The sequence below is a fragment of the Dreissena polymorpha genome, chromosome 4 (genome assembly GCF_020536995.1).
Source record: "Dreissena polymorpha isolate Duluth1 chromosome 4, UMN_Dpol_1.0, whole genome shotgun sequence".
NCBI lineage: Eukaryota > Metazoa > Mollusca > Bivalvia > Myida > Dreissenidae > Dreissena > Dreissena polymorpha.
The window spans coordinates 29,780,641-29,796,310 of NC_068358.1; the positions used below are offsets into that span (position 1 = coordinate 29,780,641).

Here is a 15,670-nt window from a genome sequence, read left to right on the forward strand (position 1 = left end):
AACATTCTTTGATATACTATGTACATCATGCTACTTCACTGCCGCACATGCGCAATTACATTATTTGAACCCAACGGAAAAATAATTCGAAAGAAAGAACTGCAGGACAAAACGTCCAACAGGGCGTTGAGACGACCTGGTATGAGTAAGACGATAGAGAAAATTTGTTGTTCTTGCAAAGAATGAATAAGTTCCTGATTTCCAGTTACAAGGAGTGATAATATGATCACCTCCGTGTCTGTAAGTAAACCACGACCGATGTGTGATAGTTGAAACCATCACAAAGGAATCCTGAAAATGTGTTGTAAATGAAAAACAGCTAAAAAGAATTTTCGCTTTTCAAGATGTAGATGTGCAGGTGATATTCATTAGGATACCACATAATTGAGAAAATCAAGATACGTTGTTCTATGTGATTGTCCATAACCTTCTCTGCTCACATCTGTATAAGATGTAAGGAAGGTTGTGGTAGAATAAATTATATTCTTGCCAAGATAATCTTCTAGTCTAGACACCACTGAATAGAGGTAAATAATGACAAAAAGATGGAAATCTGTGTCATTGAATAATCCAGAGATTAATACAATTATCTTAAAAATAAAGCTGAGACTTACATAAGAAAAGATGTCTCAGCAGAAGGACCGGTGACCGGACCGGTAAATACCGACCGGTGACCGGAACCATTTGTCAAGGATGGGTGGGCAAAGAAACCACGGCAAGCCGAACTTTCCCACTCCAAACACACTTGAAAATTGGTAGAATAGGACAGTGTTTAACACTTATAAGTTTATGACCTATCTACAGAATATAGCCTCTTCTTAAACCAATAACAGGCGCCTTTAAAATCCTGGATAATACAGGTCGCGAAGTCATCGATTTGCGAAGTACTGAAATATGATGGACGGTGGTACCTCCGGAATCGGAGGTGTGATGGCAGAAAAAGGTGAAAACCCTAGGAGTAACCTTAAGCGGGTCCACGCGTGCCGGTAGAATGCATGGAAGTCTTAAATTCTGACTTGATTAATCCATTTACTTCAAGACTTCTAACCGGGACGAATTCCGAAAGGAATACGACCAGTTATAGGAAGACGGCCTGTTATGGCCAGAAGTGTAATAGAAGAATAACTTTAAGATGAGGTCCCTCCAGATCCTAGGATCTAAGATCTGAGTTCAATAGGTCCTAAGCCATCTACAAGACTGTAGCCGCTATGCGGTCAATCTGATAGGCAATCCTATGTATCAGAACTCTTGTTGATTCCAGTAGCTTGAAAATATGCACTGTCGTAGGAGCAATAGAAAAGCAGAAGTCGATACAAAATGTCGTCTTGCTAATCCTGCTAGCGTCATTAATGTGTTCCAACTGTTCCGTGACACTGACTGCAAAGTCTGTAGCCGACAGGTAAAAGTGGTTAAAACAATTCATCCTTCGGGTCTCGAACATAAATTAATAGAGGTCAAATAGTAATGTTCGACCTCAATGCTAGTCTCCGAGCCCACTTCAGCCAATCTATCTGCAAGACCGGTAGTCTGCATGTAGCCGGTTGAGATAGAAGTACAAATAACAGATATAGCATGATTTGGTAACCGTCGCCAGTAGAACATCAGTTTTGAAAACACAAAAAGTCATGTAGATTGTTGAATCCATAAAATATAGTAATCAATACAATCATAGCCAGGGGTATACAACTAGGAAATGTAGACGATACCCGTGATACTAAAAATTGACCGATGAAAACACAGTGGAATACCGGTAATTGGTAACTGGTGACCGAACCGGACCGGTCAATGACCGGTAACTGTAGCCAGGTGAACGGACCAGTAATAATATGACCGGTATAGTACTTATGCTATAAAACACTATAGAACTTACCTAAGCAAGTTGCTTGGGGTAGATTCCATCGTCTACAGTGTGTACAAGCGCAGAGATACTCTCCGCAAGATATAAAGGAACGTCCTGTCAAGAGGGTTGTTTACTGCACACACTCTCGTCATGATTACGTCATTCGCGCGTTCTTCGGTAAAGAGGGCAATAGGGCAAAACGGTCGGGATGGTCCACTGACAATCCGGTCAATTTTACCATATTCCTCCCCATTTTATAGCCCTCCTCTTCACCCCACCAAGACAGTCTGCCACACCCCTATACCACGTTCCAAGACCACACAATATGATCTCATACTTACAGAAACATTCCTGGCTAGTTTTTTCCTTTGCATTACCCACTCACCATGTGACCTTTGTATTTTATTTATTTATCACCATGTGACCTTTGTATTTTATTTATTTATTTTTAAACCAAGAGCACTCATTTGATAATTTGACCAACCGTTTCCTTAAGCATAGACCACATCACTGAATCCTGACACATTCTATTATCGACGCCCCTTGGCCAGTGTTTAACAGACATCCGACCGCCTCAATCACTAGTTAAAGGGCGCGCGCAACCGCGTCACCCTCATATGGTTCGATCCCCAACTCGCCAACAGACTATTTCCAGTATCCGAACCCTACAGGTTATAAAGACGCCTGCCGTTCTCAGCAGTAGTGCGCAATATCCCCCTGAGGGTCTCCTTTCGGATCTGGGCCACCGTATTTGCAACTTCACCCACGTACGCCGGAGTATTGTCTTTCTTACTTCGGACTCGCAAGTAAGGAGAATCGGTCTCAACTAGGAGTCGGTCGGCCGGAATCCCTCGCACAGCTGACTTTTGCACCTCATCAAAACGCGCAGCCAGACCTGAGATGCTAAAGTAGCAACGGGGAAATGCAGCGGACCAACTCAGAACCTGATCGAGAGTTCCCGTGAAGCAGTGGAGGTGTATCCGCTGAGTCGGACTAACGTTCTTCTGCATGAGTCGGAGGGCAAGGGCACTAGCCTCACAAGAGTACGTGTCCTGCCCCCGAATATGCAAAATAACTGGTCGCCTAGGGCAAGCCAGCTCCAACAGCCCTACAAACATCTCCTCCTGCCTACCCCACTCTCTTTCAGGCACGGTTCTGTCTAAACCGATCTCTCCAAGCGCTACCACCCCATCCTTCCTCAACTCTCTCTCCACCTGTCCTACCACCCCTTTAACGTCCCTTAGAGGCGCCTTAGGATGTACCCCGACAGCCGACCCGAAACCAGTGACACTGGGATATTCCCTTGGGTAGTTGGGTGGATCGCAGAAAACTGCAACTCCCCCATTTACCCGCACTGGTACCTCAGGCATTGGCCCCACGGTATGCCCCACCAACGCCTCAATAGAACCAACCTTGGTCGTCTTATAACTGCGGTCCAAGTGAAAGTGGCTGTCGAACGCGGTGAGTTCAGCATTCCTAACCGAAATCCACTCTTGAACCACAGGTGCAATTTCAAAGTCATCACCCAATTCACACTCATTCCCTAGAGACCCGGGCTCTGGGACCGACTCTGCCACTTGAGTCAACGCCATCACCTGGGCCCCTTTTTCTACACAAGTGACTGGCTCGGGTCTCTGAATCAAATCCATCTCTGGACTCGACACAGTCGCCTGAGCCTCCATGACCACACTCCGATCTGATCCAGCTCCCTGCACCAACTCAGTTGCCTGAGTCGACCCAGTAGCCTGGGCCGCTACACAACAATCTGGTCCGGATCTCTGCATCAACTCAGTTGCCTGAGTCGACCCAGTCACCTGGACCACGCCGCGCCGCCTGACAAACCTTTGGGCAAAGAAATCGTCTCTTACCTCTTGGCTGCATAGCTTCAGCAACGCGGCCAACACTCTCCAGTGGAAGAGGAGCGCTCGCGAGTTTACCCGTGCAACGTGGAATATAGGGGGAATGTAAAACATAAACCTGCGAGAGACCCTTTCTAACCAGACCTGGTCCTTGTCGTTCAGGCAGGACTGCTCCGAAATTGATAACCTCTGGCGGCCCACGAAAAGCATAGCCTCATCAAAGCTCTGGAGACCCAGACTATTGATGACGCATATTACCCCTCTAAACCGCACATGGTCCTTTTCCGGATTCTCCCATGCCTCCCGACGAAACACAGGCGGAAAATGCCGGGCCTCAACATGGTGTCTTATCGATCTTGCCCTTAATCCACACACGGGACAACCCTGGGTCTTTTTCCTCTTAAAACCCACATCATCCTGCTGGGACCGGGATCTATCCCTGGTCCCAACCCCTCCATTAAACTCTGCCCCTCTATCAAGAGGCCTGGACCGTCTCTCACACCGGTCCATACCTCTTATCATCCTACCTTGAAGTGACATTGCCCCTGCGGGCTCTGCCATTTCATTTATAGGCCGTGCAAAACCGGGTTCCCCCACAATTTCCTGGTCAAGGTTAGCCGCCAAAGGAGCCTCAACCTCCATGTCTTCCTCATCAGAGATGATGATGACCCCTTCTTCGGGGCCAACCTTGCACGCAGCCTCCACCAACCTCACTGGCGACACAAGGAAGTCCAGTGCTGATGGCTGCGAGGCCATGAAGGCCTCCCCTTCAGGCTCGGCCTTGACCTCCACCAACCTCACTGGCGACTCAGGGACAACCAGCGATGTCGAATCGGAGACAAATGCCTCCTCCTCAGGTTCGACCTTCACCCTCCCACACTCCGACCCTACTGGCAACACAAGTGTGTCCAGCGAGGAAGGGTTGGGCACGAGTGACTCTACCCCAGGTTCAACCTTGACCCCCTCCGATCCCAACTGTGCTGGCAACGCAGGGAAGTCCAGCGCTGTCAGGATCGGAGCCGGCTTTGGTCTCGATCTGGACAACTCTACAGTACCCCGGGGCCTCCCGCTCAGTGAAGCCCCAGGGGTCCTCCGTTGTTTTTCAGGACCGGCCAACACCCTCTTAATGAACGAATCACTAAGAATTTGATGGCCGTACTTCCTGACCTCGGATACAAACCCTAGGCGCCCTCTCCTCCTGGCCAAACTTACTTGGCCTTCCACCGCCCTTTCTACCCTACCATGGTCCAAGGGCAACATCGTCCCCAGCTCAATGACGAGGTCCCGCCCCGAACTCCAAAGCGTACCCCGACCGCTGGCCTCCTCGACCTCAATAAATATGTCACGCCCATCCATGCGACAAACCACACGTGGCGTTCTGCAAAACACCACATATTTATAATATAATGTGCCTGAGCTTCACAAGCTACCGGCATATACGATAAGTATAGACCTAACCTGTCCTACAACTTAGACATGTATACAGATCTATTTCTTCACCCTGTTCCTCCGTGACACCCACACACTTTCCGTGGTACCACTCCTCACACACATCGCAAGCAATCATAAAGGAACCATCATCAATCCCCCTACACATACAGTATACTTGCTCATCTTGCACATCTTTCGCAAAACCGCAACTCTCTCGCTCTCGAACCACCCAGGCAGGAAGGTTGTTCAATTTACAACTTTTCAATCGGTCATGATTCACATTAACCCTCTTCCCTCGTAATCGGACCTGGTAAAGGAAATCGGTGAATTTTTTCACTACAACCCCCGGCCCAGTCCATTGCGGCGACAACTTCTTAGCTTTGCCTTTCTTTCCCGACACATTAAGCACATATACCATGTCACCAACCCGGTAGGAGTTTTGACATAACCTCACATCATGATCCCGCTTCATGTGAGCCTGATATCCGCTTAAACACTTGCGAGCGGTTTCATGGACTGACACCATACTTTGTTCTAGATTGTGGACATACTCAGTCACAGGCTGTGCCTCATGAGGTGGTAATGGGTAAACCAACTCAGCAGGAGTATAAACCTCTCTCCCTAGCATCATACGGTTAGCGGTGAAACCAGTACTCCTACACACTGATGAACGCATTGCCGCCGCGATTTGCTGTAGATTTTCGTCCCAAGTATTTTCTCGGGAACCTACATAGCAACGGACTGCATCCATGAGTGTGCGATTGTACCTTTCCACTTGACCATTGGTGCTTGGTCGATAGGCAGTTGTTCGCGTCTTATGAATGTGCAATAATTTACACATTTGCGTGAACAGAATGCTCTCAAAGTTGGTACCCCGATCAGTCATTATTTCCATAGGTACCCCATACCTACAGAACACTTGATTTACCACTGCCTCTGCAGTAACCTCAGCGGTCTGCGAAGGCAACGGTATACATTCTACCCATTTAGTGAACTGATCCACCACCATCATCACATACCGGTTTCCCTTTTTCGTTAAGGGCAAAGGACCTAGAAAGTCAATGTGCACCCTCTCCATTGGGAGTCCAGAATGAAACTTTATCATCTCGCCCTTAGCCTTACGGTTAGGTTTTTTGCTTACAGAGCAACGCGGGCAACTGGATACGTACTTGATTATGTCCTTTGACATGCGGTACCAGAAATACTTGGCCTTAACCCTTTCAATAGTACGCTGTTCGCCCTGATGTCCTGACAGAGGAATATCATGGTTCAGCACCAGGATCTCATGGCGCAATTCCCGTGGAACCAATAACTGCTGACGATCTGACTTTGGGTCGATTCGCCAAAGCAGATCCGCCTCCAATTTAAAACATTGGCGATTAATCCAATAAAACTTGGAGGCTGCGTTTGCTAGAAACAACTCTCCATCAGGAGGCTCGGTACCATGCAATAACCACTTCCGGATAAACCGGAAGTCGTCATCCGCCCACTGATGTTCTTTAAGTAGAGCGTCCCGGTCCTGGACTGGAGCGGCTCTATCAGTACTCTCGACACCAGAGTCTTCTCCGGTTCTTACCTCCTGGATTATGACCGGTGCTAGAGAAACAACGTCATCCACCTCGCGAATAAACCCACCCCATTGTTCTTCTGCCCTAGTACATTTCGGACAACCACCACATGGCAAAACCTCAAGGGTTACACCATGCTCATAATGGTCTCCTCCATCAACCAGCAATCGTGACAATGCATCAGCATTTGCATGTTTCTTGCCAGCACGGTGGACTATGTCCATATCATACTGGCTCAACTCCTCCATCCAGCGAGCTATCTGCCCTTGTGGCTCCTTGAAATTCAATAACCAAGTAAGGCTACTGTGGTCCGTGCGAACCGTGAAACGTTTGCCCAGCAAGTAGTGGCGGAACTGTCGAGTAAACCTCACTACCGCTAGCAATTCTTTCCGCGTGGTACAATACCGCCTCTGTTCTTTAGTCAGCGCATATGACCCATAACAAACAACCCTAGGAGCCCCTGCCTGTATTTGACTGAGAACCGCACCAATTGCTTTATCAGAAGCATCGGTGTCAAGTACAAAAGGGTCATTCCGATTAGGAAGTCCTAAAACCGGGGCGGACATTAGGGCCTCCTTCAAATCAAGGAAGGCCGTATCTTGGTCATCCCCCCACTGATAGTCTTTAACTATTTCATACAGCGCCCTCGACCGTCCGGCATAATCCGATATGAACATTCGGTGGTAATTTACCAATCCCAAGAAACGTTCTACATCTTTAGAGCAGGTTGGCACTGGCCAGTCTACCACCACCCTAACGTCATTTGAGGACAACCCCAAACCCTCTGGTCCTACAGTACGCCCCAAGAACTCCACCTTATGCTGAAACAGCTCACACTTCGCGGGTTTTAATTTCAGTTGGTATTGGCGTAATCTGACAAATACCCCCCGTATTGTAAGCATATGTTCAGCGAATGTCTTGTTCATAGCAAGGATGTCGTCAAGAAAGGCTAGAACACTGTTCCAGTTCAAACCCTGCAGTACTAAGCCTACAACCCGAGAAAATGTCGCCGGTGCATTACATAGACCGAATGCCATCCGGACAAACTCAAATAGCCCATACTTAGTTGTGAAAGCAGTTTTCTTTCTGTCTGACTCCTTGATCTTAATCTGCCAATAAGCAGAATTAGCATCCAGCTTTGAAAACCACTTCTGGCCAGCTAACATGTCTATACAGTCTTCAATCAGGGGCAAAGGATACACGTCCTTCACCGTGACTGAGTTCAACCCCCTGTAATCTACACACCACCTAACGGACCCATCACGCTTTCTAACTAACACAGGCGCGGAGCACCATTCTGAGTTAGACGGCTGGATCACCCCCGCCTCTAACATCTTTTTAAGATGGTTCTCTTCCTCCGTTACAAAGGCGACAGGGGTCCTACGCATTTTCTGCCTAATGGGTTTGGCTTCCCCCGTGTCTATGCAATGCTCAACAGCAGTAAAATTGCCAAGATCATACTCGTTTTTAGCGAATACATCCTCAAACTCACGTAAGAACCCAGCCACCTGCACCTGTTCTTCATCGCTCAAGTTTAATTTCGAACGTTCATAAAGGTCTCTGAGATGGTCTGGCACCGTGATATCTTTATCACATTTTGCCGCCTCTCGTACCACCTTTACTGAGGTCAGTTCCTCGGGCAATGGTCTCACTAAACGTACCTCTTCTGCCTTTCCAACCAATTTCCCTTGCTTCAGCCTTACATGGTGACCCGACATGTTCACCATTGGTAGCCGTAGCACAGCCTCACTAACATGGACCGACATAGGCACTATCACATCACCACACTCAGCCTCCACTGCAAAGGTGCCGATTGGTTTTCCCAAAGAGCACTTTACCATGGCCACCGAGTTGGGTGGTATGACAACAGTTCGAGCGACAGTCACATTTGCCACTCTTGCCTCCACTAACTCTCCTTCTTGAGCCATGGGAACTACCTGGCCATTTAAACACATGGTGGCCCCTACGATATCGATAGTGGCTCCATGCTTTTTCAAGAAATCCAGCCCGAGCAACATGCAATCTTCAATAGGGGCTACATAAACCCTCTCTTGAAAAACCATATCACCCAGTTGGATGGTTACTGGTCCCACAATGGAACCATTCATCTGCAGACCTCTCCCTGCAGTCTTCATGTACACATGTTCCAACACCGGAACCTTTTCCGACAACTGAGCCACTACCCGGTCCGAAACCAAGGTAACCTCAGCCGCCGTATCTACTACAGCCTGTACTGCAAGGCCGTTCAGCCTCACTTTAACCCGGAACATCGAATCAGACCTTATCTGTCTGATTATGACCGGTGGGCCCCTATCATTGTGGATCAGGTCTGGACCCTCTACACTGACCCCTTGCCGTTTAAATCGGCAAAAGACACCTTCCTACCTTCTCTAGGGGTATCACCGACTTTATCACTTGCCTGTTTGGGACAATCTCTGGCCATGTGACCAAGCTCGTTACAACGGTAACAGCGGTCACCCCTAGCCGGGGACGGTGTCCTGCTCCTAAGTTTAGGACAGTCCCTTTTGAAATGCCCTGCCTCGTTGCAATTAAAACATTGGCGTCTGGCTGGGGATGGAGATTGGCTTCTGGTGGGTCTTGCCAACAGTTGGTCAAGTTTACCCATCAGGATGTCCATTTTCTCCTCCAACTTGACCACCCTTTCAACCAGTCTATTCTGAGAGGCCACCTTCACCTCAGCAACCTCTACCTGCCCCTCACATTCCACTTTTCGCACCAACTTTGGTCTTCCATACATTAACCCGTGAGTATGGATAGCCCATTTTAGTTTGTCAATTGCCTGTTCTATTGACACAGGCCGCTGATTTATAACTTGTTCCCCAGCCTCTCTCTCCTTAGCTCCCATGCAGAATTTCAAGATCGCTTCCTGCACCATATACTCCTCTGGCAAACCCCTAAAGGCTTTACCAGCAAGGGTCAAAACCCTGTCCGCCCAGTCATCCACAGACTCCTCCTCTCCCTGTCGCGCACCCGAAAAGGTTACCCTTGCCGTTTCCGGCAATTCCCGGTAACCAAACCTCCTCTCGAGCTTGTCAACTACCTCTATGTAGCCCAGCTCCACCTCCCTGTCCATCACTAAGGCATAGTACTCACTTGCCTTATCGGTGAGACAGAGACACAAGAAATCCCGCTTCTCAAAGTCATCCCATTCGAAAATACCCGCGTATTTTTCAAATTTGGTCAGGAAAGCATGCCAGCTTCCCCGACCATCATAGACCAGTGCTTTAGGTAAGGACTGGATTCTAGATTTCTGTTGACCTAAAAGCATAGCTCTCTGGCCAACAGGTGTTGCAACCGTGTTATTGGTAGCACCGCGCACCGCATGTGAAGCATGTCGCGAAACACAACGTGGGGTTGCTACGCTCCTGCACACCTGCGGTGTAGGTACCACCTGTGGCGCGGCAACATACCCTGACTGTACAGGCGAGGTCATATATGTCATATGTGGTTGGTCTACAGGGTCAATTAATTGACCCTGAGATCCAACCAACACATATTGCAGCTGACCCGCTTGTGATACCGGCACACGTGTCATGATCTGATACTGACCAGGCTGTGCCCCATGCCCCATGGCATGGAACTGAACAGGGTACGTCCCATGTGCCTGGGGCATTTGAGCCATAGCCTGGTATGAACCAGACTGCACACTATGGCTCATCGGAATATATTGTGTCGAAGTCACAGACCTATACTGTACAGGTTGCTCTAATGACCTCTGCTGACACCCTATTGCCGCACTGGGCTGAGTTGCGGCCTGGTAGTGAACAGACTTAGGCTCCATTGGCATTGGCGATGGTGTCACAGTCAGATATTGTACAGACTGTTCCACTGACCCCTGATTAAACCCTACCTCCGTCCTTTCCTGTATCACTTTTGACCTTGCCCCCTGATCCCCCTTCTTAGCATCAGATGATTTGATATATGATGCAGGAGGTCCACTAAGGGACGCACTATCAATCGCTGCCGTCACCCTTTCTATTACTCCCAAACCCAAATTGGTGTCCGGCACAACGACTAGCTCACTAGCTGCCTCTAACCCCTCACCTTCATCCTCACCCTCATTCACAATATCCAACTCATTCACGGTCCCTGACTCAGATTTGCTGAATCTTATCATATTCCACATTTGACTTGATGGTCGTATATACGGGAGTTTGACCAAAGCATCCGGTGTAATGCTACCGTGAAATTCCCGGTACGATACAATTGATTGGGCCACCCTGGTGCCGATACCTGGAACCGTTTGTAGTTCCGTTACCGGCGCCGTGTCAATATCCACTAGTTGAACACGATTCATTTTTATTTTTTTTATTTATGTAATTAAAATAATGTGTGAAAGAAATAGCGGACAAATATTGCAACGCCGATTTTAATTTTACGGGTAAACAGCACACACAATGCACGTATATTTTAATGAAATATAGGTCACACAAATTGAAATGTGCAAGCAGACAAAAACAATCACGGGAATATTACACATTCAAATACCCCGTAAACTTGAAATGACATTGCATTTGAAAAACACACAAACACAATGATGTCATACAATTTAATAATCAAAGCACGAATTTCAATAAAAGTAACAAGTATTGAATCTCACATGTAGTGAAATTATGTTTCAATTATACCCAACAAGAAAAGCAAAAAATTCACAAGTTATTAATTTATAACTTGTAAAAATGTGATTTAATCACAAATCGATGCATAATAATTTTTAATGATAAAATATCTGTATGAGTATATCACTACTCAAGAAAAATGTAAGAAATTCACTAGTTATTACCTTATAACTAGTGAAATTGTAATTAAGTCACAAATGAATGTTTCTAATGTTTGCTGATAAAATATCTATTTGAGTATATAGATACACCCAAAGAGAACAAGTCAGAAATTCACCAGTTATTACTCGATAACTATAGTGAAATTGTGATAAAATAACAAATCAAATTTTACTGATATCTATTTGAGTATATAAATACACCCAAAGAGAAAAAGCTAGAAATTCACCAATTAATACTTGATAAATAGTGAATTGTTTTCACTACAATACAGTTACACAAACAAATTCAATGAGACAATCAAATTCAATACGAAGAACACTCAAATCCATCATCACTTATAGCGGAATTATTAATGATGAAAATATGAAATTATCAGAATTAAATTGAGTAGTAGAAATACTCTACTGAAACGTTATGCTGATTACCTAAAAATGTGGCGATTCGCCTGACGATAGACAATAGACAAAACAATCACAATTCAGATGTACAGCCAGCTTAATATAGATGGCTTATATGGAGCCGAAACAAGTTACAGATGCGACAGAGCAATGTAAATAAACACTGCTCTAAATATAAACGTGTGATGATTTAAATAGAATTCACAATTCAACACATTAAACATAAACAACCTAAAAATAGACGTCACAGATGAGCTGTTAAACGGTTCAGCGAACCGCAATATGACGTAAATAGTTAAACCTAAAATTTAGGCAATAAGCTGACAAAAACCGACGAAATCGGTTTAGTTTGATGAAAAGTACTTTAAGTATATTAAAGAAATATTTTATTCACTAAAAGTGAACAAAACAACGATAAGAAACTTAAATTTAAATGAAACTTTATTTATTTTCAAGATGGCTGACTTTGAACGCTGACGGTTAAAAATAGCCGATTGTTTATAAGTGAAAATACTGCAAGTTTGGTGCTCGCAGCGCCAATTATAGTACTTATGCTATAAAACACTATAGAACTTACCTAAGCAAGTTGCTTGGGGTAGATTCCATCGTCTACAGTGTGTACAAGCGCAGAGATACTCTCCGCAAGATATAAAGGAACGTCCTGTCAAGAGGGTTGTTTACTGCACACACTCTCGTCATGATTACGTCATTCGCGCGTTCTTCGGTAAAGAGGGCAATAGGGCAAAACGGTCGGGATGGTCCACTGACAATCCGGTCAATTTTACCATACCGGTGACGTTACCAGTTAAAGACCGAAAAATGGTGGAATCCATATGGTCTGATATCAATGTCAAGCACTGCTCGGAAAAGAAGATCGTGCCAAAAAAAATCCAATCCGATGGCGATGAGACATCACTTATTCTGACAGGTGATCAGCGATCGGTGATATGACCGATGAATGGTGACTGATGTCCGGTGATCGGGACCGGTATAATATAACTGCGTCAGAATGGAAATATCTGGTGCAGAAGAATGACCATCCACGAAGTCATCTGATAATGTTAACCGGAAAACAACGGTAGATTATCAGTATTAATAGGCATAAGTGTCCTTGTAGTCGTAGTGGAGAAAAGAACTGCTTATCCCGAAGCCTGAAAGTTAAACGAACTAGTGTTCGTATACAACTACGGCTCGGTGACTGCAACATGTGTGGATGCCATAAGAAAAACCATCACACATGGAATGGAGACATGATATTCCTAAGGAATAAAATGGAGAACGTCGATATGACCAGTAGGTTCATTAACGCCTACATGAGAAGTGGCGACATCCATATAACTGCGATGCCGAAATATTGTTCGGCTACGCTGGAAATATTGTCTTCTACAATATTGTCTCCGTGAGCATTGACGTGATCGCTTACGAGCGTATCAACGCCGAGAACTGCTCAATGAAGGAGAGGTATGTTCGATAACTATCCTGTTGTGCTCAATGAAGTCCGCTGATGTCTACATGTAGGTTGACGACGTCCTCGATTCCTGCGATGTCGAGATCTGGATCGGCCGAGATATGGATCGGCTGCGATGAGACCGAGATCTTCTAGAATAACGTCTCCGTGAGTGACAACGTGATCGCTTACGAGAGCCGCGACGATGAGAACTACTCGACAAAGAAGAGCGTGTCCGATGTCTAATCGTTGATGAAGACGATGTATTCGACGACGAATAGGAGAATAATTCAATGAAGAAGACCGTGTTCTTCTTGACCGGTGACTGGTGTTATCGGTGGCAGGCCTAACTGATGACTGTTGACCGGTGACCGGACCGGTGATCAATGACCAGACCGGTGACCGGACCGGACCGATGACATGACTGGACCGGTGATCAATGACCGGACAGGACCGGTGACCGGACCAGACCGGTGACATGACCGGTGACATGACCGGTGATCAATGACCGAACCGGACCGGTGACATGACCGGTGACCTGACCGGACCGGTGATCAACGACCAGACCGGACCGGTGATATGACCCGTGACCGGACCGGCCGGTCAGACGTCGATCAATGGTCCGTGATCAACGTCCCCGGTGACGTACCGGTCATATCATGACCAGTGTTGTCACCGGATAATGACCGTATGGCGGATGCCAAATGGTCCGGCATTGGTCGATGTCCTTGACCAATGCCATCGGGCAAAGACCGGCTGACGGGTGTCGCCATATGGTCTGATGTTGACCGACTGTCTAAGAGACTTAGCATAGTACAGTCGTGATCGTGCCCGATACCCGGTGACTGATACTGCAACTATCATCCATGATCTGCGAAGTCACCGGGTATTTATCCACTCTTGTTTCTGCGACCATCATGTAGTCGAATATATGAATAAAAGCTGCGCCATGAGCGCATGATACGCCCGTCGTTCGCCAATGAAGTAGTAAGGTAATAAATAACCCTTTGAATCATTTTTTTACTTCAGTTTATTTGTATTTGAATACATGGTTTATTTTATAAGTACATGAGCATGGAAATCACGAAATTTTGACGAACAAAGTCCCATAACTCTGGAACGACAATTCAGAATTCCGTCAAAAACGAAAGGGGATCAGGGTTTATCAATATTAAGATTGTGTTGAAATTTGAAAAAAATCCATCGAAGGATATTTGAGCTACAGTAGGACATTCAATGAAATCACGAAATTTTGACGAACAAAGTCCCATAACTCTGGAACGACAATTCAGAATTCCGTCAAAAACGAAAGGGGATCAGGGTTTATCAATATTAAGATTGTGTTAAAATTTGAAGAAAATCTGTCAAAGGATATTTGACGTAGCGTACGACATTAACAGACGGACGGACGGACGGACGGACAGACGGACGCGGGGTATACCATAATACGTCCCGTCATAGACGGGCGTATAAAAAATCCATCGGGGGATATTTGAGCTACGGTAGGATACATGAACAACAATAACATTTAAGGTCACAGTGACCTTGACCTTAGAATGAATGACCTTGAAATGACCAGTGGTCATCTAAGTGTGCTTGCAAACCTTCATGTCAAGTTTGAAGACTCTATGTCCAAGCATACCAAAGTTATAACAATTTTAACATTTTAACATTTAAGGTCACAGTGACCTTGACCTTCAAATGAATGACATTGAAATGACCAGTGGTCATCTTCTAGTACTGGCCAATCTTTATTTCAAGTTTGAAGACTCTAGGTACAAGCATACCAAAGTTATAACATGAAATAAGAACTTTAACATTTTTACATTCAAGGTCACAGTGACCTTGACCTTCAAATGAATGACCTTGAAATGTCCAGGGGTTACTTACTAGTTCTGGCCAACCTTCATGTCAAGTTTCAAGACTCTAGGTCCAAGCATACCAAAGTTATAACAACTTTAACATTTATACGCCCGTCTATGACGGGACGTATTATGGTATACCCCGCGTCCGTCTGTCCGTCCGTCTGTCCGTCCGTCCGTCCGTCCGTCTGTTAATGTCGTACGCTACGTCAAATATCCTTTGACAGATTTTCTTCAAATTTTAACACAATCTTAATATTGATAAACCCTGATCCCCTTTCGTTTTTGACGGAATTCTGAATTGTCGTTCCAGAGTTATGGGACTTTGTTCGTCAAAATTTCGTGATTTCATTGAATGTCCTACTGTAGCTCAAATATCCTTCGATGGATTTTTTTCAAATTTCAACACAATCTTAATATTGATAAACCCTGATCCCCTTTCGTTTTTGACGGAATTCTGAAT

The 15,670-nt window shown here is 45.8% G+C and overlaps 2 protein-coding genes across 9 annotated transcripts in view; both read right to left on the reverse strand.

Moving 5' to 3' along the window:
• LOC127880259 (E3 ubiquitin-protein ligase MYCBP2-like) overlaps positions 1-15,670 on the reverse strand; it is a 162,876-nt gene that overhangs the window by 107,747 nt on the left and 39,459 nt on the right. The gene's annotated exons all lie outside the window — the stretch shown is intronic.
• On the reverse strand, positions 1,834-4,280 carry LOC127880266 (uncharacterized). The gene has a single exon (XM_052427601.1). The coding sequence runs from the start codon at positions 4,258-4,260 to the stop codon at positions 2,506-2,508; it is 1,755 nt and encodes a 584-aa protein (XP_052283561.1). The 5' UTR covers positions 4,261-4,280; the 3' UTR covers positions 1,834-2,505.